Genomic DNA, 23,852 nt, shown 5'->3' on the forward strand with positions numbered 1-23,852 from the left:
AATACTTTTTCAAAACTTGATGATTTTACCTTTCTGTACATTTTGTATACAAATTCATTAAATAATTTTGCTTGTAAATATCTATTTGCATCATGTTTATTATGGAAAACACATTATTTGATCAATTTACATTGTGCCCCTAAAGTTCTTTGTGCGCTCCTTACTTTTTAAACTTAGGAGCACATGTGCTCCTTGGGAAAAAAGTTAGCGTCAAGCCCTGCTCCTGGCTCATCTCAGTCAAGGCTTCTCTCCGTTCTGGCTCCAAAGTGGTGGAATGAGCTCCCCTCTTAAGCCAGTACAGTAGAGTCTGTCAGCGGTGGGCTCTGGTCGCCCAGGCGCTGCCGCTGACCTGAAGCATTGCAACGCCCTCTTGTTTATTGACCAGGCTACTGCTATGTCACGTCATTCCTTTGTGTCATCCAAGGTATATGGTATGCCAATGCTGAATGATTGATTTTCAATGCAGTGAACTGTTCCACTGTTATCAGAAAAAAACTCTCCAAATAAACTTTGAATACATATTTTGTAATTGCTTGTGGGCAGCAGAAGTTTATGAAATGTTAAGTTGATATGCTATTAATTATTATTAGAATTTTTTACATGCTCATGTCATGCAAAGTCACATTTGGTCATGAAAATCCATCGTCCAAAATGTGTGGGACTCTTAATAACAGTTAAGATTTTGAACTTTTTAAGCTTTGAACAGAGGATTAGTGAGTATGTGCAAAAAGGTGGACCACTTGAGCCTGTAGTGCACATGTCTACCAGCTACTGTGTAATGCAGCAGGACACAGGAAAAAGTTCAGGCTTCCACTTCTGGCAGTTGTTCTGAAGGGCTCTTTAAATAACTATTTATAACAGCTTAGAGTGAGCTTACAGGCTGAGTGCAAAAGTTTACTGACAAGAGAGAAGCAGGAGTGGCACCATAGAGGGCTGGAGGAGCGGATGTAGGCGTGAATACCTGTACATAGGGCACTGCATTGTGGAGTAAAATAGATTCTCACTCCCCTGTCGAGTACTAAATTCAACCTTGTTTAAGAATGAGTCAGCGTATGACTTCTATGAAGGTATTACCATTTAACACTGGCTTATGTAGTCTGCCAAGTGCCGTATACAGTACTGTACATATTGGATGTGCCAGTAGACAACATGGCTAGAATAGTTTTAATCACTTTGTCTGTTGTCCAACAACTGTTTTACAGTGCTTTGCAAAAGTGTTCATCTCCCTTGGTGTTTTTCCATTTTTTGTGCATTACAACCTGTAATTGTAATGGGTTTTTATTTAAATTTTGTGTAACAGACCTATAGAAAATTGGTTGGTTTTTTTTATTCTGAAAAATAAAAAACTGAAATGTGGTATGTGCATATGTATTTCCCCTCTTTGCTATTATTTATCAACTTAATTCACCAATTTTGACTGATGGATGACTAGTTTTTAAGGCACTGTATTGGGTAACCGCCTGCCAATCTCGGTGTAGTCAATTGATTGGTTTGTGTTGCACCCAATATTGAATTTTGTAAGACAAATCTTATCTGTAACATTTTGAAATGGGCAAAACAACGATATGGAATTCAAACAGAAAACCTCCATGTTAAATTTTGTTTGTATTTTAGAAGAAATCAGTCCATTTTAAATTAAAATTGGTCAATTTTTAGTTGACTGTATCACATCGCACACATATAAGTACTGTTTACATAACTGAAAATCCTAAAACTGGCAGCTTGAAATGCACATGGCTTGTCTGAAATCAGAATTGTGCACATTTTCAGAGAGATGAAATGCAACAGGTGTAAATCAATGTGTATATGCACAAAAGTGCGAGAACATACTTTTTAACCACACAGCATACTGTAGAAACACATTCACTGAAAGCTCTGTGACTGTTCGTATTCTAACACTCTTTCCTCCTTTGTTTCTTGCTTCCCAGGATCACGTTTTGCCACCTTCCCTTTCAGAGTAAATGGCTGTATGTGGGGACAGAGCGTGGAAACACACACATCGTCAACATCGAGTCCTTCATTTTGTCTGGATACGTCATCATGTGGAACAAGGCCATAGAACTGTAAGTTGTATATGCTTCAAATACTGGAGTTGACAGAAACAATGCTTACACTGACTGATGACAGGGATGATATCTTGATGTAATCATGATGTGTGGTGTGAATGGCAGTGCGTCACGCATAGGTTTAAGTACCGTTTGCATTCAAACCAATACAGGCACCTGGAATTCAGTATCTATACCCAATGGTACCTTTTTCAGTGCTCCACTCTCTCTCTGTAATAACCAAAAAATGTAATTTTTGAACAAGCTGCATGGGTGACGCAGTCTTACCCTCTCCCTCTCTATATTCTCTGTGCTGGTCAACCAATGAATCTTTTCTAATCATACATAGAGCTAATCTGTTTCTGTCTGTTTGGGTGTGTGTGTCTGCTTGGCTCTCTCGCTCTCTGTTTAGACACAACTAATAACTAAGCGTAATAAGTAGGCCATGTAATTTTAAAGAAAACAAAACACAATCACAAACAGCAGTGATAGTAGGCAATTCCTAAAATGAAATGGAGAAGAAAATAAACCTGATGCCAAAACTATTGCAGCAAAGTGGCGCTCCAGCAATAAGGTCTAAGCCCTGTCTTAATACATTGTGATATTTGCATGTTGCTGCAATAGTAAGAACTGCAGTCAGACCATCCATGTAACAACGCTGCATGTGCGTTGGTGCGTTAACTCGTGCGTTCACAGGCGTCTGTTTTAGAGACAATGGCGAAATAAATTAAGCTGTTTGACTGTGGGGTGGAAAGTTGTACTAACCCGTCAGCATCACAAACGGATCAGCAAATTGGTTCAATTGACAAAGACCTAGATGAACTTGAATAAACAGTTAAGATCAGATAAAACATACAATCATGTAGATCATATTTACGGTTTCGGCAACCAAAAGCTGCAGCCTGGCAACCACTTTAAAAAGCATTAGTGTTGAGAGTGTATGTTTGGAGAAGTAAACATCAAAAGGATTTCATTGTTATAGTTGTAGCTTTGGATGACTGTGTGGATGGGTATTTTGTGAAAATTGCCAAAATAACCTGTCTGCCTCCCTGTCTCCACTTCAAATAACCTACACACAGGGTAAAATATATGCTTTGTATTCCAAATTATAAGGTTGTTGGTGGAGTGTTTTTGTGCTCCTAGTGTTAAGGTGGGCCCTCTCCTCATATGTATTCATACGCTGTTGTTCAGCCACATTTAAGTAAACAAACTGACCTTGCAATTACTTGTTAGATTGAACCGTGCTCGCTGATGCTGAACATCTTCACGAGGTGCTGTTGCCAGGCTAAACTATGGTCATTTTCAAGACATATTTGATATTTTCCATAACATATATATATAAAAATTAAAATAAAACAAACAAAACTTCACAGTGCATCAACTTTCCTAAAGCTTCAAAAAAACACGTTTTCAACAACTAGTAGAAGACTTTTTATAATTCATCATAAACCAGCTATGAAGTAGGGATGGGCAGCACAAGCAAAAACACTATTCGAAAATCGTGGCAACTATTCGACAATTTTTCGAAAAAATAAAACGACTATTCGAAATTCGAAAATCGTGACCCATCCCTACTATGAAGAAAAAAAGCACATTTGCAACGCATCAGCACTTTTTATTTGTTATAGTGGTAATGTTCTCAGTCAACCTGGTCTCACTCTGAAGTTGCTGAAATCTGACACTTGAGCAGTGACTTCCAGCATCAGACACTGACGAAAAAAGCCATCCTTTCACATCGGCATGATGCGTGTCCGGCGGTGTCAGGGTGAAACGCAGCAGGACAAGAACGACAGTTAAAGTGGTGAAAGTCCGAATAGGTTGGGCGGGTGAATGGGTCCAACCATCACTGACTGTCACCGGAGCATTGGCAATAGAAGGTTGTGAATCCAAACCTTGTTCTTTTTTCCTAAATCCAGCGACGTGCTTTTGTTGCCTTAACCCGACCACGTGTGTGTTAGGGCAAAACATAACAACATGCGTTTGTTGTTGAAGGACGAAAAACCATCATTTTACGGTATTGTATCAACGTAGTGCATTTCATGTGGAAACAGAAGTGTATTTTGAAAAAAGACAATACATGTAACAGGCAGAACTTGACACGGTCGGCGTGAGAATGTCCACTATGTCATAAAATGCTTCACATTTGGGCATAATATTAGTTATCAGTCAACAGAAGCCTTTTTTAATTTGTTGACATGCACTTTTATTTGTTGCACGCGTTGACTGTTTGGCTGACATATGCTGCAGATTGACAACTTTAAGTGTCATAAAGTACACAAATGGCGCTCAGTTGCATTGTATGCCCGTTTGTGTCTCTTGGTTTCACCCACCTACGCGTCGTTCTTCTGGTGTTACCCTGACAAGTCCCCTGTTGCAGTGTCAGTCACAAGTCACTCTCATACCAAGCCATCTTGTTGCCTTGTGACAGCCCAAACTATAGTGAGCAGTCATAACACTGATGTGTATGTGTGGGAAGGCTGTCTGCCAATCATTGCAAAGTCTCAGAGGCTGAGACAGTGGATGGATTTTAACAGGATATCTGGTTTGTTGATTTCTCACCACAGAGTCAACAGAGACAACTTTCCTTTTTGTGTTGCACTTCACATATGAGAACTTTCTTCAGTCTAAATGTGTGTGAAGGAAAATTGTTTTGATGTGCAGCGTTCCCACAGTTATGAAATTCCTAGGAGAGTTATCAAATTAGAAAAGCTGTTTTTCCAGGCCTGGAAATGGTTTGAAATTAACAGAATGTTTTGGAAATGTTTTAAATACATTGTTTTGGCTGTTGTTAAAAATATATTCACAAAAACCCCAAAGCATGTCTAATGTAAAGTGAAATATGTCCCTTGTATTGCTCCTTTAAAATCTAGTGCTGCATTGCATGACGATTCAAACCTCACCAGTATTACATGATGCAGAGACCAGACTGGCATCGCATCCATCACTCCCTTTTTGGAGACAGAAAAACACTGTCACACAATGAGAGAAACAGGAAAATGCTGTTCCACACATAAGATACAGGAATATTCACTGTCAGTGTGGTAAATCGCTAAATGATGCCAGTGACTGTTACTGCTGATGGATAGCAAACTTAAGCTTGAGTGGGAGGCTGCTGTGGCACAATCATACAGTATTGCAGACTGTCGTCTCCAATTAGACCTCAGCCTACAGATCAGTTATTAACAGGTTGCTTATTTACAGACAACACTTAGGCAAACATTACCTAGTGATTCAATCAAATATGTGTCGATGTCAGGCAAATGTGTTAAATAATGTATGGATGTATTGCCATATAGACCTGCCACTTTAAACTACTTAAATTGAGTCATGGAAATGGAGTAAAATATTATGGAAAAGATATGGAAACGTTTTGAACATTCATTGAAAACATGTAGGAACCCTTGATTTGTTATTATTACTTACTACTGCACTTACTGACTGCACATAATTTATGATATAGTGAAACAGTTTTGTGCTAACAATTGGCTAACATTGACCCCAAGTTTATTTCATTTAAAATCCCAGTCACATAGTTTCACACAGGCAGAAAAATTACTCCAGTAGGCTTTTTCTTTTTTGTCCTCCACTAACCAGTATCCACAGGGGGAAACCTGGGGTACTCATGTTGCTGCACATCCTTTTCCTGTCTTCCTTCAAGTCCCTACAACAGTAACAGCTACAGTAGTTCAATGTTATTAGAGCTACAAAGACACCCAGAATACCCATAGTATTATTGCGACAAGTCAGTAAACTGCATTCTCAGCAGAAAAGGTTTAATTTAGATCTTTGCTCAGGCTGTTCCCAGCTAGATCCGAAAAAGTCCACTGGTTGGTAAGAGAGGATGGAAAGGGCAACAAAATTGTTAGTAAAAAACAAGAGCATGCACTGGTCTTGTTAACTGTTAGTCCATACTTGTTTTTTTTAATAAAAACAAATGTCTTTAATAGTAGCATAGAAAAGCTGGCAGGTAATCAATGCGATCTGCCATCTTAGTACTTCTGCTTACTTCCGTTGTACATTGTACAATGTCCTGTGTTGATGACACATTGTCTATTACAATGGTCTTCCTCAAATCTGGTGGAAACATGGGCTGGTTTGCTAGATAGCTACAAGGTTCCAAGAATCCTGAATAGAACTGATTAAGAATGAGACATAATTTGGCAGAAAAGACATATGAGTGAACTTTGAGTCATTTTAACGTACTTTGTCTCCATGTTTCTTTTCCTAAACCTAACCAAGGTAATGTTACTTTCCTAAACCTATCCTACATAACAGACCGCCAAATCCAGAAATCGACCCGACTCGAGGAGCTAGCAATGCCACGTGCCCCAGATGACAGTTAAAGTATTTGTAGGGTTATGTTCACATAACTGTACATAAGTATACAGAGATGACCAGCAGACATGCATTGAGAAATTAAATACCTTTGCACAATCACATATCTGATAAAGATGGCATGCACACAGTAGCAAATGTAAGACTACGGGTAGTAACTCTGCTGTTCTGACTAAAGGGGGTAGAGCACAGAACCATCTCAACAATAGGTTTCTCTCACTCTATATTATTTTCTGCTTGAGCATACACTATAATATATTCACTATTTTCTATCAGTCAGCACTATGTACCTTTTTTGAAGTAGAGTTCATGGGAAGTTGAGCTAGAAGAGGATGAATCTTCTCTCATCAACACGGAGAGCGACTGGGGAGCTTCATAGTTTGGCTGGGGAGGTTTTTCACTAAACATGAATAGGGATGAGAGGGGACTTTCTGTTTTCCTTGCGGTGGGACGTTGGGCGAGCAAGGGAGAACTCATCCACTCTTTCCACTGTGTACAAACATGAGAGTGTGAGTCACACTATTTTGTGTGTGTTTACACTTGTGTGTGCATTTGTGTTCACACAGTGTTTGTGTGACAGCCATTCACAGATGCATTCATTTAATACAATCCAAAGTATGCTCTCTTGAAAAGAATCTGTTATAGCAACAATTCAACTGGGACCACTGTGCCCAAACAGGAGGGCCGGGCTCTCATTGAAATTCAAATGGGTTTGTAACGTATTTAATGCACAATTTCATCTTCAGGATATTCATTCCAAAATGAGATGTAAAAAATGAGATGCAAGGAGAACACCACAGCCCGGTACACACTCTGCTTCAGTTGATAGATCCTGTGATGAGCAGAATTTTGTTTACGCCTGGCATCATGTCAGCCATAATCAACACTGGCATGGTTGCCTATTTCTGTTATTAAGATTGTAAAATAAGCAATGAGCTTTCAGCATCTTCTTGGTCTCACAATTTATTCTTTGTGAAATGGACAGGCAGTCTTAAAATGCAAGGATATGCTCCAGAAATATGTGGCAACAGAATTATATGGCAATAGTGACCCTGCCCCCCAAATATGTGGCCTACCAGTTGTTTGCAAATACTTTTGGAAACAGCCCCATATTCACCATCCTACGCCATTTACATTCTAGGGCCTGACTGATGTGGCAGGCAGGATGAAAATCATCTGCTGTGACAAGACTTAAGGATCACTAAGGACTCTGTCTCTGAGTCGAAGTCACCATGGAGACAAATTCATGAAGAACAGCAGTTACCTGTCTTAATGTCATGTCCTCAGTCTGGAGAAAAGTCTCATTGAAGTCCCTGAAAAGAAGTTTACAGAGTTTCTAAACCCTTTTTATCAGTGAGGTAGTTTGTTAGTCAAATGTAAAATGGTTGTCTAATAAGACTAACTTAAGACTTAGCATTACTCCACACTGACAGCAAGTGTATTCTGAATTATTATTGTCTTATTTTCTTTATTTATGTTTTCGGTTTGTCCATCCCTCCCATTCTTGTGAACACACTATCTCAAAAACACCTTGAGGGAATCTCCTGAAATTTGGCACAAATGTCCACTTGGACTCAAGGATGAATGATTAGAATTTGGTGGTCAAAGGTCAAGGTCACTGTGACCTCACAGAGTGTATTTTTGGCCAGAAACTCTAAACTTTCTATTTTAATTATGATGAAATTTTACACAGTTGCCTAATAGGGATAAAATGATAAAGTGATGACATTTATAACCAAAAGGCCAAAAGTCAACTTCACTGTGACATCATAATATCCTGCAAAAACACTTCACTGGCCATTACTCAACACCATAACTCAGAACAAAAAGGGAGGCATTTAGTCACATACTAAAATTAAATGATTGCATTAGAGTCAATGGAGCACAGTCGGGTAGTTGTCGGATCCTCGTCTGAGCTAGCCCGATGCTACGATTTGATTGGCCAGTCTGTGTCCGGGAGTGGGACTTGGCAAAAGGTCAATTGGTGACACTAATCTTAGATGCCCATCTTGATGCCGTGCTGACTGTGTTGATCATTAGAGGTGCTGGGTTGAAGAAACGTATGAAGCATTCAAGTTTTAGAATATGTAGTTTCCTTTTATTTGAAGCATTGTCTGCTGTGATAGCTGTATGAGTCTAGACAGACATGGATGACTACAACTTGACTGGTTGGCAGAGGCTTACAACTGCAAGGCAACAATTCTAGCTGTCTTTTTGTACATTGATACTTGTGCCTCTAAGTGTTGTGGGGACATTCAAGGTCCATGGGGAGTCAGGCATAATAACCGTGTTAGTGCTCAGTCTGACTTCAGAAAATCTTTAAGGAATTAGTCTGTTTCCATAGCAAATGTAAGAGAGAAGAGTGATATGAATAATGCTCCTCTATACCACACAATGCAGCAATGTTTTTTACTAACCACTTTCTTACTTGGTGGATACTAGACGTAGTTTATTTGTGAAATGGACTATATGAAACATCTGTCGTAGTTAAGACAGTGTTCTGATTTATTAGGAAATTAGCCTGTACTTTTAGTTTCTCTGTGGAACACAAAACACCGTACAATGCTAAAAGGCACAGTCTTATTTTTTTATTTTTTTTTCTGTCTCTTCAGGAATGTCTTGAAATGTCTTGTAAACCCAGTGTGCTGTTAATGCTCCAAATATATTCTGTGACATATGGTAGAGGAGGTAGTGAAAATCTCCCTTAATACAGTTAATGATTTATTCTGTTACGGATTAAGTCTGGGAAAGGACAGAAAATAAAGGAGGTAAACTACATCTTAAGCTCTGTAGTGATATATTGTTGGCTGCTGTGCCAAAGGAAATAATGAATACAAAGTTATCTTTTTGGATTATACACAAAATATACATTTACAATATAAAGTCCTTGCAACAGAGAACAGCATTAGAGAAAAATACACAAGGGAAAAATATAGGAAGCTTACTCAGGGTAGACTGAGCTGATCCGATGTTGAGGAATCTTACCGAACCTAGAAAGAGGCATCTAGCTCACTGGCTTAAAACCCTAATGTTACTAAACAGTTAAAGAGATAGAACTCATGCTATTATAGTCCAACAATTCTTCAACAATTTGATGAATTCACACTAGCTTTTTGAAACTAAGACTGCAACATTAGACAATTTGCTCAACCAGTGTTTGTCAACTAATTTATTTGTATCATTGGCAGGGTTGGGCTGGTGTAAAAAAATTCAAACTGGTTTAATATGGAGCCAAACAGTGGATCAGACCAATATACTGAACTTTAACACTAGATCTAGTCGCAATTGACTCAGCAGCTGCTCCTGAGTAAAACGTAATGACCAGTGTGTCCTTAGAGCAGGCAAGCCTCCAACTATCATGTCGCATTACCTAACATCGGAGCTGTCTGTCCACAGCGAATCCATTAAATATGCTTACGTCATGTAAACAAACCACATAAATATTGGCTCTGCGTTTGAGATAACCACTTAAAAGATGGGTCAGTATTTGTTATCTTCCTATGTTTCTACTTATCTAACAGAAAATCCGCATTTAATATTGTAATATTTACTGAAAATGACATACAGTATAGCCAACAGCAAGTGGCCTAGCTTGTTATTAGCAATGCTCAATTACCAGAAACTGTCTGCTCCCTGTCAGTCTCCCTCCAGCCAGCTGCCACAGAATTACAGTGTAAAACTTCACGTTACAGTAACATGGCCATGCACATCTCACTTCAAGAGGAAACGCTTACATCAATAGCAAAAAAAGAGCCTTTTTTCATTCTGACATTGGATCAAGAACAATTTTTTGCACATTCATACCTGACTGAACTCACTGCATGCCTCCACTCACACCAGCCTGTTTCCACTGTGTCCTCCAGTCGATCAGCAGGAGACTTTCAATCCTCTTAATTTGATATTTGGACTCTAATTGATTAATTTGTACAAAAAAACTTTTATCCTGGAGTTAAAATTAACAGATTACACACATTGGATTTGTTGTTGCTTTTTCCAACTATTATATATTTGAATCTGCTGTAGTTAGACTGTAGGACCAAAATAGGAAAGGACAAAGCGCGAAAGACAATTTCCTTCACAGCATTATAAGTGAATGGAAATGCAGCCACTTACACCGTACCTTTGTGTGTATGTGTAGCCATTGCACAGATATTTCATTTGACATGTCATGTTGTCTCTATGATAGTTCTATATTGTAGACATGCAGAAGACATCACAGTGTCACACAAAGCCCCTGAACAAGTGATGCTATGTGATTATTTGTGAATGTATAATAATACACTCAATATACAATTCAGACATATCATGTCCTTAATGTCTCTGTGGCTGACTTGTTATTTTCTGCCCTGCTTCCTCCTTGTCATCTGTCATGTTGATTATTTACTGTTTTTTAATGGTGATGGGTTGCCATGGCCCCGCTGGTCCTGCTGGAGCTCAAGGTGTCTTTGCATTTGTGTTTATGATCCCACCATCCTTAGTAGTCGCTCTCTGGACGACTGCAATGACTTCCTGATTTCTCTTTCCAGCATGCTCTGGGTGAAAGGCAGTAAAACTAGCTTGTTCCAGATCTCCTGAGCCACAACAGGCAGGGTTGCTCAATAGTTGGTGTTTTTGGCACTGTGCTGGAAATGATCTTGTAAGATTATTGCTTAACAAGCACAGGGATGCTGGTGCCTGTAAAGAAAACTTTTAGACTGGCTAGTTTGCCCATGTGTTAGATTAATGGTACAGTACAATTACATCCCTGAAGACAGACAGAATAATCAAATTAAGCTTGCTGCCCTAAAACCACAACACTTTACTTTACTTTTATGGCATAAATCCTCCCCATCACCATCTTAAAAACTTGAAGACTAATCAGCACAGACACAGAAATCAGATCACATTAGATAATTGGTGCACTATCTGGTTCCATTTATTTTATTAATGTTTAGATATCAGTATGGGAAAGTATCTTAAGTTAATAGAAAAGTTATTGGATATCGTAGAAGCACATTAATTGTCAGAATTGAAGTCCCATCGTAAGTAATAACTTTTAAAAGAGTAGTTTCATATCATAAAGCATTATCAGAGTATTAGTAGAGCAATTTCGCATTGGTAATACAATCAGTTTATTGGTAATTGCTATCCTCTTTAGTAGGACCAGTTCCTTTATTTAAGAAATGTGGGAGTTATGTTCAGCAATGAAGCCTCACGACTTATCAGAATATATTGCTGTACCAAACATTGGCAAACACCGTTCATCAGTGCAATATTTTTTACTGAAAACATTCCCATTGGCTTCGTGTGTGTTTCAAAGACTGGCCTTGTCAGTTGAAAGACAAACTTTATCAGGAGTCACTCAGGTAGTCAGCAACTCTCCTCAGCTCACATATTTGTCTCCACAGTCTGAAGGCTTTCTTCAACCAAAGCAAATGGCCTTCCACATACAATATCAAGCCTTCGCCCTCAGTAACAGCCTTCTTTATCCAAAATTCAATATCTGCTCTGAACTTTTCCTCTCCTACACCTTAGAAACTTGTTTTTATACTAATAAAGTCAATAAGAAGTTGGTGCCATCCGTGGTGGAGTGTTTCGGTATGTGTGTGTGGGTTTGTTTATGTACAACAAAAGGTCTGGGGTCAAAAGTGCATATGCATGTTATATCCCAAATTGTATTTCGGCTTAGTGTATTATTTGTGCTGGATAGCTGGTGTAGCAAGATTAGCTCTTGGCATTCACCCATTGTGGCACTTCAGTGATTGGACAGGTGTTGTGTATTGCGGATGGTTTGTTGATACCTTGGCTTATTACTACTTTAACTGAATAGAATTGTATTGAGAGCATGCTGTCGTTTTATATTTTTATCGGCATCCAGCAGCAGGCATAACTAAATGGGTCCATCTGAACATATCAGTCACACTTAACCTCAGCTTCACAGATCAGTTCACATTTCAGCCACTGTCCTTACATATCATGATTGCTGATGCTACAGTAAAGTTCGCTGGTGACCAAGTGGCCCTTGTTGGGCTGTTTGACTGAGATGCAGTGAACAGTGTGGCAATACAATACATTTTACAGCTGCATCTCATCATTAAACCATGATATCCCCTTCCTTTTTGTATTTGTGTGATGTGTCATTATGCCAATATTGACAGACGATGTGGCTCTCTGAGTGCAGCAAAAATGTTCATCTCATTGGTTGATTTTGTTGGTGAAAAATAAAATCAAGCAACATGCTTTTCATCTTTAAAAGTTAGAACAGGTTGTGACTGTGACATGGTGGTAATGCTTAGGTCTTGAGTAAGAGCAAGAATTTGGACTGCCTTTTTGTAATATAAAACAGTAGGGTTTTTTTTGCTGGGTGCAGGGGAGTGGAGCTTTTTGTGCAGCTCTTAATAATCTCTGTGTGAAGCCTCATTTCTGAATGCACCACACAGATATTTCAAATGAAGTAGTATTAGAGTATGCTGTATGGGTACTGTTACAGCTGATGGTTAGTCCATGAGCAGTAATGTTGGATTTAAGTGTTACAATCAACAATTTCACTGGAACTTTACCTTATTTGATTTCCCGTGACAAATAAATTCATCGATTGACTGATTGATTGAATACTTGAATTTGATGTAGTCGTTTAAAATGTTAATAATACCATAACGTTTGGTTGTTTTTGCTGCTCACTGGAGTAATATGAATACATTGAACGGGTAACTTTTTTGTGTAGTGTCTAGAGATGTTGCTCTTCTTAGCAGAGTGTTAGATGGATATATTGATAGACAGAATGTATTGACCCAAAAGGAAAAATTTGTTTCCACAGAGTGCATTATGTGTGCCTCTAGAACAAAGATAAATTTACATAAAACATGAATACATTACAGAAGACTAGGCATGTCAGGATATCAGAAATTTAGTATTTAAAACCAATACCAGTGAAATTCCACGATTCTCGATAACCAATTTGATACCACCATGGTAAAAAACAAAACAATAAATCCCATGTATTTAAACATGCACTCCTTTTATAAAAAAAAAAACAAAAACAACTATTATTAAAGATTTAATTTAAATTTTATTATCAATTCCTGATGATCAGCCTCAAATGCAAAGTACTAGTTTATGTGGGTTCATAAGATTTTGTGGGAGGGGAAACATAATAATATTTAGCCTACACAATATTACATTTTTCTCCTCTGTTGTTGTTGTTCAACACTAGTAAATATAAGATGTGATGGTTGGGCTTTGTGGTAGGCAGTCAGTGCCTTGTCACGCTGCTGACATTTGTAGCAGAGCGTAAAAACACAATGCTCCCATTCTAAAGATTAAAAAAAATATGCTGGCCTCAGTAAATGAACGCTTTTCTTTTTCACGAGTCGAGGTCGAGCTGTTGCTGCAGCTGCACTTGTCTCTGTTTTCCACTTGTTGTTCTCCCATTTTTCTTCTTCCTTTGGCAAATAACGGCAGACTACAACACTTGTTAGTGTATATGCTGTGCCATCTGGACTGGGAGAAGTGCATCCTCAATACTGGAGAAAAATGAGTGTTGTCACGTTCTCAGGATTTTGTCATCAACTTCATACCAAAATTTCGGTTGTTGTGACATCCCTACAGAATACAGTGTGTTGTCATAATTCCTGCACTCCTATGGCCTCTACAGCCAACTCTGACTTGTAAAGTAAAACCCTCTATTCATTACTTCCATGTCCTCTCTGAAGGAAGGATCTTCTTTCTTGTGTCACTGCACTACTGCTGCTGTCTTGTTCACCTCTCTCTTATCTTTCTCTCTCGTCACAGATCAACTAAAACTCATCCGGGACCTGTGGTTCATTTGAGTGACTGCCCAAAGGATGAAGGCAAGGTGAGTAGGCAGATAAAAGAAACACCAGCAACACCTCCTGGTTCTCCTCGCACAGTTTAGTCTAATGTCATCACAATTCTCCCAGTTCTCTGCTTCTAGTTAAATCTAAGCCTTTTTTTCTGTCACAGATCTGTCCTCTAACCTGCCCTCTGCCTCTCCTGTAAATTTATTTTGTCTTCCTTTACATCTTCTGTCCATCTTTTCTAATTAGTCAACTCTCACTCTCAGCCTGGCTTTCTTTCTGGCTAACAAAAAGAAAACCATCATCTATACAGTATATTTCTATGGTTGCTCCCATGTCCTTTTCCTCTGTGTGTTTTCACAATAACACACAGAAGTTGTGATAGACGGGCAGGTAATATCCTTTGAGGAGAGCTGTGTTTTTCAGGGTCAAGCTGCAGTCAAATTGGTTGGAAAAGTGGCAAGTGAAGGTTGCTGTAAAAGACAGGTCATTGAGGACCATATTGATTTTCCCAATGGATTCTGCTGCCTTTGTGTGAAACCAGACTTGACAAGCTGTGAAGACATAAAAATGAGACACAAGTGTACAGCCACTGTCGCACACTGCCATCACTTACTGCAAGAAAAGACTGTGCTGCCTGTGGCATTTGAAAAAAACAACAATGAGGTATTCATGTAACTGCTCAATACTTTACCTTTAGGTGGCAATGGAAGCAGAGAGAGGGGACATATGTGCCTAATTTTCACTCCATGTTACGATTAATAGATAGCCTACAATACCAGCTACCGAGAAAGGCAGTGTGGCAGCAGGGAGTAGACATTAATGCTAAGAAAATTAATTTGAATCATTGGTGCTCCTTAAAGCTGCAGTAGGTAGAAAGCCTGAAAACGACTGATTTTTGAGTCTCATCTGAGTTAGGTTTCATTCGTCTCCGCCCTAAGTCCCTCCTACCAGACGAGCGAGTATTTCATCGTACTTGGTTCTATTTCTCCCTCTCACCGCGCAGCAGCCCTCCCCATCCCTCCCTCGCGGCCCCGCACATACTCCCGAGCCTTGCTCTCCGTCATCGCGCAGCAGCCCGCCCCATCCCTTCCTCGCGGCCCCGCACATATACCCCGAGGCTCGGCTCGGCTCTCCCCTCCCTCTCCGCGCAGCAGCCCTCCCCATCCCTTCCTCGCGGACCCGCACATACTCCCGAGGTTCGGCTCTAGCTCTCCACGGAGAGCCCTCGGCTCCGCTCCCACGGCCGACCCTCGCGCCCTCCGGCTGGGCCCGGCCCTACCTCACCCTTCCCCTCCGGGGAACCGAGTTCTGTCTGACTTTTTTTGGGTTGTTTAGCCGTGTAGGCACTTGTAGCCAATGCTGGAATAGCTATTTTACCTGGTGCACTGTTCGCCATTGCCGCTTGCTCTCCCCTTCTGCCGGCGGCACGGGAACGCGCATATGCAGTAGAACAGCCAATAGGAACGCAGTGGTCTGAGCTGACCTTTGATTGGTTGATGCACATCAGCACGATACACAGAGCCATGGTGAGGTGCAGAAACCTATTGTTTATCTCAGACCACTTGATTTACATTATGCTTAGAGGATATTATAATTTTTTTTCTCAATTATACCAAAACAATGTTGCCTACTGGAGCTTTAACAAACTCACTTTTGATTATGTTAGCCCAACCGGACATCTGCAAAACAGGTGTACTGTACATAGAGAACATGGGGTGCTGTTGAAAAAATGTGGGGTGTTGTCCTGGTGTTTGAAAATATATTTTTCCTCACACCATTAAAAATTGCTCTTACATGTTTGAAAAAAATGAGCAAAGTGTAAAAATACAATGTTGACATCACAAATGCTCTTTTCACTAAAGCCATGAGATGGAATTCAGATTCAGAATTCAGATTCAGAATACTTTATTAATCCCCGGGGGGAAATTGTTTAAACATTTGTGCAAACATGATGTGCATTGTTTAAACATTTCCCTTTCAATAGAAAGAAACAATCGACACTGATGAGACACTTCCAAGGACAGACCCCCCAGCCTGGACAACATTTAGAGTATTAAAGGCTTGATTTACACAAATTACAAAGAACAGATAAGTTGAATGTGCAACTAAGGGATTTTTTGAATAACAGGTTAACCATAACAGTCTGATACACAACTGGTATGTTAGCCCTTAGTTTTTCAGACATATTTTTATTTAAAAAAAAGGGCTTAATAGCCCATTTCCCCAGCAGACATTATGACTTGTCATAGGTTAAACAGATGTAATAACATTAGTGATGGCTCCTTTACATTTAGCTGTCATAGCATGTCATGTAAGTGAGTCAGCATTCAAGACCCTGGAAATTGCTCACCTAAACTGAATGCAGCTATTATTAATGTTAGTATGAATGATGCTGATGTTTCTCTTAATTTTTCAATGAATAGAAAAAACTGCCAGTGTAATGAGAAAGTTAACTTGCTTGTAATGCAGTTATGCTTCTTACTGCAAGTGTACCATAAGAGCACGTCACAATTACACAAATACTTTTGGCAGAAAATCGCTGTTTATAAGAAGACATTGGTGATTAATTATTTGCAGTAGATCTGCGGCCACATACAACATGCCTTTGAGGGTATACAGTTCGTATGTATGCACTTGCCTTTGTTAACAGGATATCTTGGTGTTACCAGGGCTGTTGGTGTGACTAATGTAAACCTTTAGGGTTTGCAAAATTAATGAGGAAGTTCTTGTTCTACCTCACTTGCCCTCTACTTCCCGTCTTACGATTTGAGATGTCACACAGTCTTTCCTCTCAGCAGGAGAGCTGTTTCCTCCACTCTCGCTTAAAGGCTGTGCTCCTCCAGCATCACTCTCCATCTCCTCTGATGTGTGATCAGATTGTGTCGACTTTACTCTCCCTTCCTATTCTGTGTGTGACTGTGTGTGTAATGGTGTTGTGGTGTGTAGGTGTGTTTTTGAGGTTGTTTTTATTGTAAGTGCATGTTGGAGCTGTGTGTTCATGGATGGCTGTTTTCATCTGCAGTATATTATATACTGTATAAGTGTGTCACTATTGTGAGTGAGAAGGCATGTGCAGGAAATTGTGTGTGTGTGTTTATCAAAGTGTTTTGCATACTCTTTGTACTTGTGTGCATGTGCACTATACATAACAAATCCGTATGTGTATGGGTTTAAATCCAGTGTTGAATACAAATGATAGCTTATATGAAACCTTGAAGGGAATTGGCAATCTGATAGTTCACAAAGATAGGTGATGTAGGGCTGTTTTCTCATATGAACTCCAGACACTATCCGGAATGCCCTTTCACACATGTACCATACAACAGGAGATTGTCTGTGTCAGACTCATTCTCAGCTACAGGGAATACTCTGTTTGGTTTAAGTGAGGGTTGGCGCCCGGGAAGAGTGTGCAAGGGCCAGGAGATGCAAGAACTATGCTACAGAAATTTCTGTGTTTTTGTTTCAAAGCCAGTTCTTTATTTGGTCATGAACATTGAATGTTTTGTCGTTGCAAGAATTTGCCTGACAATTTCAGCAAGCGTTTACCAACAGAAGTTCACAAACTCGTTGTCTCTCCAGTTAGAGATTTTCGTTGGCATCGTTGTGTATATGACCCTTCTTCTTCTCCTTCGGATTTTTGTATTTGCATCATAGAAATGTCATCAACACATTCCCTAGCTCACTGTGTATTTTCTGGACCATGACCCGCTCGCACATGGGCTCAGTTGGACATTCCATGAACTTTGTACTAGGGAGCTGGCAGGTTTAAGTCAATTTTATGTCTGGTCCAGGTGATCCAGACATTTGTGCTGCCACATACATCTCCTCTGGGTAATGTCTAGATGGGTTCAGGGCTGCAGTGCATGTATGAAAGGGCCTTCAGTCACCCGTCAAGGCTCTACGGTGTGCACAACAGCAGTTAGATCTGCAAAAGGTAGACACTGTGGTATCGTGCATCCTGTTATCCTGTTACATGTTCTGCAAATCATGGGCCAAAAGCAGACCCATGCATGTGGTGACCCACTATTGCAAAACTCACAAGTAGGCTAGCTGAGAAACTTTGCCATCAGAAACAAAAGTAAGATAACTAAAGACTAAAGAGGAAGAAGAAAAAGGAGGAAAAGTATTCTTTGGGGTGCCACAGGCCAAATAGCTACCCTACATTACAGCAAAGAGTGCAATTATGTCAGTTACATTGATTTAAACTGTGCTCATCATTTCATTTAGGCTATTAAGGAATATCTTTCATCACTTCCTAATTTTCCAATCCCTGTCACTCCCCTCCACAGCTGCTTATAGGGTTCGAGAGTGGGACAATCGTACAGTGGGACCTCCGGGGCAAGAAGGCCGACTTCAGAATCTACTACGATGAGGTGAGCTTCACTATGCACTCCTGCATCAAGAAACTTAACACCTGAAGTGAAAATGCTGTCAGGTGGAACAGTTTTCATTTAAGGGGACATTTTCAGTGTTTCCTGGTGTTTCTTGTGTCACAATATTTGTAAAGATTCTGTTTGATTTCAGTAGTCACCATGTGGATCCCTCATTACAACAGCAGGAATTAGGAGATATATAAGAATATGATGAGATCGAAAGTAGTGAGTTGAGAACAGGAAATTAAAATGAGCCATGTTCGCACAGAGGGGGGTACATAATTAAAGCAGGGTTCCTACGCAAGTATGGAAAGTATGGAAAAGTATGGAAATAAATTTGATCAATTTCCAGGTATTAAAAAGTATGGAAAATGAAAAATAAAGTATGGAAAAATATTTATGTTTCCAGACTATTACCACTGTTCTAAAATACTGTTTTCTAAAATAGAAAATTAGGTATTTCCAAAAATAATTTAACTGACAGATGCCCTTAACGATTCATAATAAATCCTATTTTTGTCACGCTACATGATGGAACTGCATTGAGGAAGGGGAGAATAAAAATAAAACAGCTGTCGCAGGTAAAGCAACTCTAGTCGCAGGATGTGTGTCACTGCTCGCCTGCCTTTCTCTCTCCCGCGGTCCGTCACTCCACTGTCTCCGCTCTGATACTCGCTCTCCCCCGGTCGGCCTGTACTACGATGCACGTTTAACATAGCCAGGCTTTCTTTAGGTGAGCTGGCTTCACAGAGCCTAACAGCGCCCATCCAGGATAACCAGTACTACAAAGCTGGTTATCAACTCGCTCTGTCATCTCTGTGTTTTCCAGCAATGAGCGCGTTCATGTGAAAGAGGCGGAGTTGTTAATTAGGAGCGACATCATCATCATGAACTCATACTCATATGAGATGAAACGGTAGCCTATCTGTAAAAAACTTCTGTTTCAGTGACAGCAAAACAGTTATTTTCAACTAAGTAACAACAGCCTGTAATCATAGGCTACAACAGAATAAAATAAGACAGATAAAACAGATAAAAAATCCTTGTCAATAATTTTGCGAACATCAGCTTGTCTGATTTAACAGATGTAGAGACTAGAAATAATAATAATAATAATAATAATAATAATAATAATAATTTACAAATATTAAAAGTAGGCTAAGGCACATTTAAGAATTATTATGACTTAAGTACAGAGTATTTTTCGCTATTTAGTTTGATGACAGGATGAAATCATTCTTAATATCACATACTGTAATAGAACTTTAAAATAATTCCAGACTGTTTCTGCTACCGAACCAAAGAGTGTAAAAGTAGTTAATGACTGATGAGGTCTATCTGATCGAAATGTTATATTTATAATCACGGGAGCTAATTAACAATGTGGGTTATTTCTTTAGTTTTTATTTCCAGTTATCAGGTGTCTCAAGTTATTCTGAGCTGCAGAGTGTAAAATCATCCACACTGTCAGCTGTCACTCTGAGGATAAAATAAAGTTTACACCATTAAAATGCAGCTAAAATCATCATTAGGATATGTGTTTAGTGTGGTTATAAAGCATCTCTCTGTTTGTTAGAAACTGTTTTAAAACCAGAGTGGAAATAGAAAACTTGGAACAATGAAATATTAGTACTGACCTATTGACATATAGCCTATATTGCTTTTTTTTTTTTTTTTTTAACACTGTCACTTTGTTAAGCAAACTGGGGACTTTTGCTCATGACATTCTCTGGCCTTTTTAGCTTGGTTAATGCATATTTTAGATATTTAGCTAACTGTGGCCAAAATTGTTTACAGAAACACGAAGTTCTTCATATATCTAGCCTCCTAAATTTGCTCCCGAAGTGCACCAGACTGATGTATTTTAACTTTAAAATAGTCAAACTTTTCTTCCGGGGGGGGCATGCCCCCGGACCCCCCCTAGAAGTTCAGAGGCTCTCTCCTTTTTTCACCATACCTGTGTTTGTATCACTGCATTATGGTACTTGGCTACAATCGGCTATTAAGAATAATTAAATATGATGTGAAATATGATACAATGATATATTTACTCAGATGTCGCATATTCTCTGAAAAAAACAACAACAACCGAGAAGTATGTAAATTTGGGTATGGAAAAGTATGGAATTTTGAAATTTCAAATGTGTAGGAACCCTGTTAAAGTGCGTGAAAATGTGAAAAAATAACTCTTATGACACCAGTGTCCTGTAGAGATAAAAAGCTGTTTGGTGTCTTTCTTTGCTGTTTCCAGGAAACTATGAGAGTAGGATTTAGACTTTGTAGCTTGGGGGCGTGTAATTATTACAATAAATAATATGTACAACACACCCTGATTCATGCATTCAGTCATTAACAAATCAAAAGTACAGCAGATATCTTCAGCTGAGATCTACTAATGACAGAAGCATAGATCATTTTAAAAAGAAATCGAAGCTCTTCTATGGATGCATACTGGGGCCTGAACAGCCTCTGTCTTATCTTTCATCTTGCTCACATCACTTATCCTAATTCAGTGACAGAAATGAGTCTTTCTGTCTGCCAATATTTCAAATCTGAACAAAATGGAGGGAAATTTTCATCTTCAGCAGCACCAATTTTTCTTATTTTCAACAAGGTGTCTTTGCCATCGAGTGCTCTATTCCTATGCTCATTTGCCTGCCAACCAATTACTGCTTTTCAAACAAGAAGCAGTAATTGAAGGACCCAAGCATGGTGATATCAGTCCAAGCTGCCTCTGACAGCTCGCACAGCACCGTCAGCTCAAACAGGTGAAGACTACAACGTCGATTGGCATTTCACCCAGTTAGCAGTGGAGCGTAACATAAGAGAGTGTTCTTGGTGTTGTAAGATGTACCATTTGTGTTCTTACTGTTAGGTGGCCATTTAACAAGGCGTGTACTTGTTACCATGTAAAGAGTTAGTAATGGAAGGAGAGAATAGGAGATATTTTCAATTAAAGACAGGGGGCCATTAACTGCCCATCCACTATATAATTATAAAATGATGTGCAACACGTAGTGCACTTCTCGGTCACAAAAGTGATTACAGTGATTATAAAACTCTTACATAGCATGTTGTTTTTTTAGCCGTTGTCAGATTTACAGGTGCCATGGTCAGGGACATATTGCCTGCTCTTCCCATATACAAGTTAATTGGAGTGCACAGTGTAAAACAAAACTAAAACAACCATGGATTTATGGAATAGCCTCAAATTGGTCAAATTTACTATATATACAGTATGTCTTTGGACCTTTAATACAAGGTCAGTTTGAGAATTTCCATTACATGCACACACACACACAGACACAATCAGTCTCAAAAACACGCGCTGCTCATATTTAATATTTTTTTTCCTTAACCTCCATGGCCTCAAAACCAATTTGCCCTGTAGACATTTCACCTCATGGCACTTAACCTCTGCATCCGCTGCCATCACTCATCTCCTGTCCTGTCTCCTGTGAAGAGTCACATCCTGCCCACATTCGTTAATGCGGTTTCATGTGTATCACTTCCAGCAACGCATGGCATCTCCCTCTCACACCTCTTCAGCAGAGGACAAAGAACACCGGATCTCACAGAATTTTTTCTGTGTGATCCGGTGTTATTGTAGAAGTACTGAATTATAGCCATTGTTGCTGTTGTCATTGAAAACGTACTCTTTTTTTTGGTATGGATCACATCCAATATGAGTTACAATTTTCTGACGATACCCACTGCGTGAGCATTCAGTCAGCCCTTATATGTTGTCACTTTCCTCCATTTCCAATGCATGCAGTATATGGATTAATAACTTCATACCCTCCATCTGGATTTCGTTTGTCATAATTGTAACATAACTGCAAAGAAACAAATGAAATAAAGACAGATTTGGAAGATTATTCTTTTGAAACTAGTCTTAAATATTTAACATACTGTGTATGTGATATGTTTGTAAAAATCCATTCCCTCTGTCTCATTGGTACAGGCCATCCATTCAGTCAGCTGGCATCATGAGGGGAAGCAGTTCATGTGCAGTCACTCAGATGGCAGCCTGTCGATGTGGAACCTCAGAAACACCACCAGGCCATTCCAAGTCACCTTCCCTCATGGTGAGACGCACACCCACAGTATACTTTGTTCCAAATGACTTAACATGCTGGGAAAAACAGGTCTTTGGGCTGATAGCTACTCAAAAACAGTGTACAGCGATAAATATACTATATATACTCTGATTTGGTGTGTTCATGGTAGAATTAATTCATGATTCACACAGGTTGTTCATGGGTTCAGTTTCAAGCAGATACAGGGCATGTAGACAGAGAAGCTGCATTTTTATTTCAGTGTTGTATTGTAAATGTTTGCAAATTGCAAATGTTTGTGTTTTATGCGACAATAAAAAATATTAGTTAATTATTAGTTAGACCTTTAAACTTTAAAGAAAGTATTTTATTTGTGTGTGTGTGTGTGAAGGTAACCATGTAGCCATCTACTCTGTCTTATTCAAATCAAGTTCATTGCCATGTGCCTGCACATTTAAAATGCATGTCGAAGCAAATCTGAAAATGATAGTCCTTGTGATGTGTGATGTGTGATGTTTGCCATCGCCACTTTAGATTATTTGTCTGTCAGGTGAGAATACTTCAACACTGGTTTTGTTGAATGATTTCCACACCACATGTAATTGTCTGTACTCCTCCTAGTCTTCAGTCTGTGTCTCTCCTACTCTGGCGTGCTTTGTGCACTGGCAGGGCATTCCGACCTTGTCAGATCTCTGGTGATGAATAGTCTCGTGCTGTGGGCTGTGATCTCAGGCAAAATCACAAAACAGGAAGGCAAGAGGGAAGGACATGAGCAATGAATAATAGGGGCAGGGCAACAGGCCTGAAGATTTGGTTAAATGCCACCAGATTGTTTATGTGCCAGATATTTTTGTCAGATATTCAGGCTTAGACAAAGTGAGAGTGAAAGGGAATGGGAAGGAAGAGGGCAGAGGGAGTTGAAAATGAATAAAAGAATGAGAGTAAAAAGTAAACATGTCATCTCCTGGCAATGAAGCAGTCTCCTTCTTTTCTAGTAGTAAATAAATGCACTTATTCTGATCCAAAAGAGGTTTAATAAATGAACTGATTCTGGTTCTGTAAACCAATCACCATATCACCACACACACCCATTAAATCTGTGGTAATTTACCATCCTATTTTAATGCCTCAGTGCTCACATTCACTCTGTATCGTTGTGTTAGGAGGCCTGCTGCCCCCCTACACTGACAGCATGATATAATTGTATTACCACTAACACTGGTAATATAGTACCATTGCACA

The 23,852-nt window shown here is 39.4% G+C and overlaps 1 protein-coding gene across 4 annotated transcripts in view; it reads left to right on the forward strand.

Moving 5' to 3' along the window:
* The window catches only part of stxbp5l (syntaxin binding protein 5L), a 175,868-nt gene that overhangs the window by 103,566 nt on the left and 48,450 nt on the right, over positions 1-23,852 (forward strand). For all 4 annotated transcript variants that reach the window (XM_050048039.1, XM_050048040.1, XM_050048041.1 and 1 more), the window contains exons 5-8: positions 1,929-2,063; positions 14,151-14,214; positions 18,469-18,552; positions 22,517-22,640. In XM_050048039.1, coding sequence (XP_049903996.1) covers positions 1,929-2,063; positions 14,151-14,214; positions 18,469-18,552; positions 22,517-22,640 — 407 coding nt within the window. The remainder of the gene's footprint in view (positions 1-1,928; positions 2,064-14,150; positions 14,215-18,468; positions 18,553-22,516; positions 22,641-23,852) is intronic.

The sequence above is a fragment of the Epinephelus moara genome, chromosome 7, assembly GCF_006386435.1.
Source record: "Epinephelus moara isolate mb chromosome 7, YSFRI_EMoa_1.0, whole genome shotgun sequence".
In the NCBI taxonomy this organism is placed as follows: Eukaryota; Metazoa; Chordata; class Actinopteri; order Perciformes; family Serranidae; genus Epinephelus; species Epinephelus moara.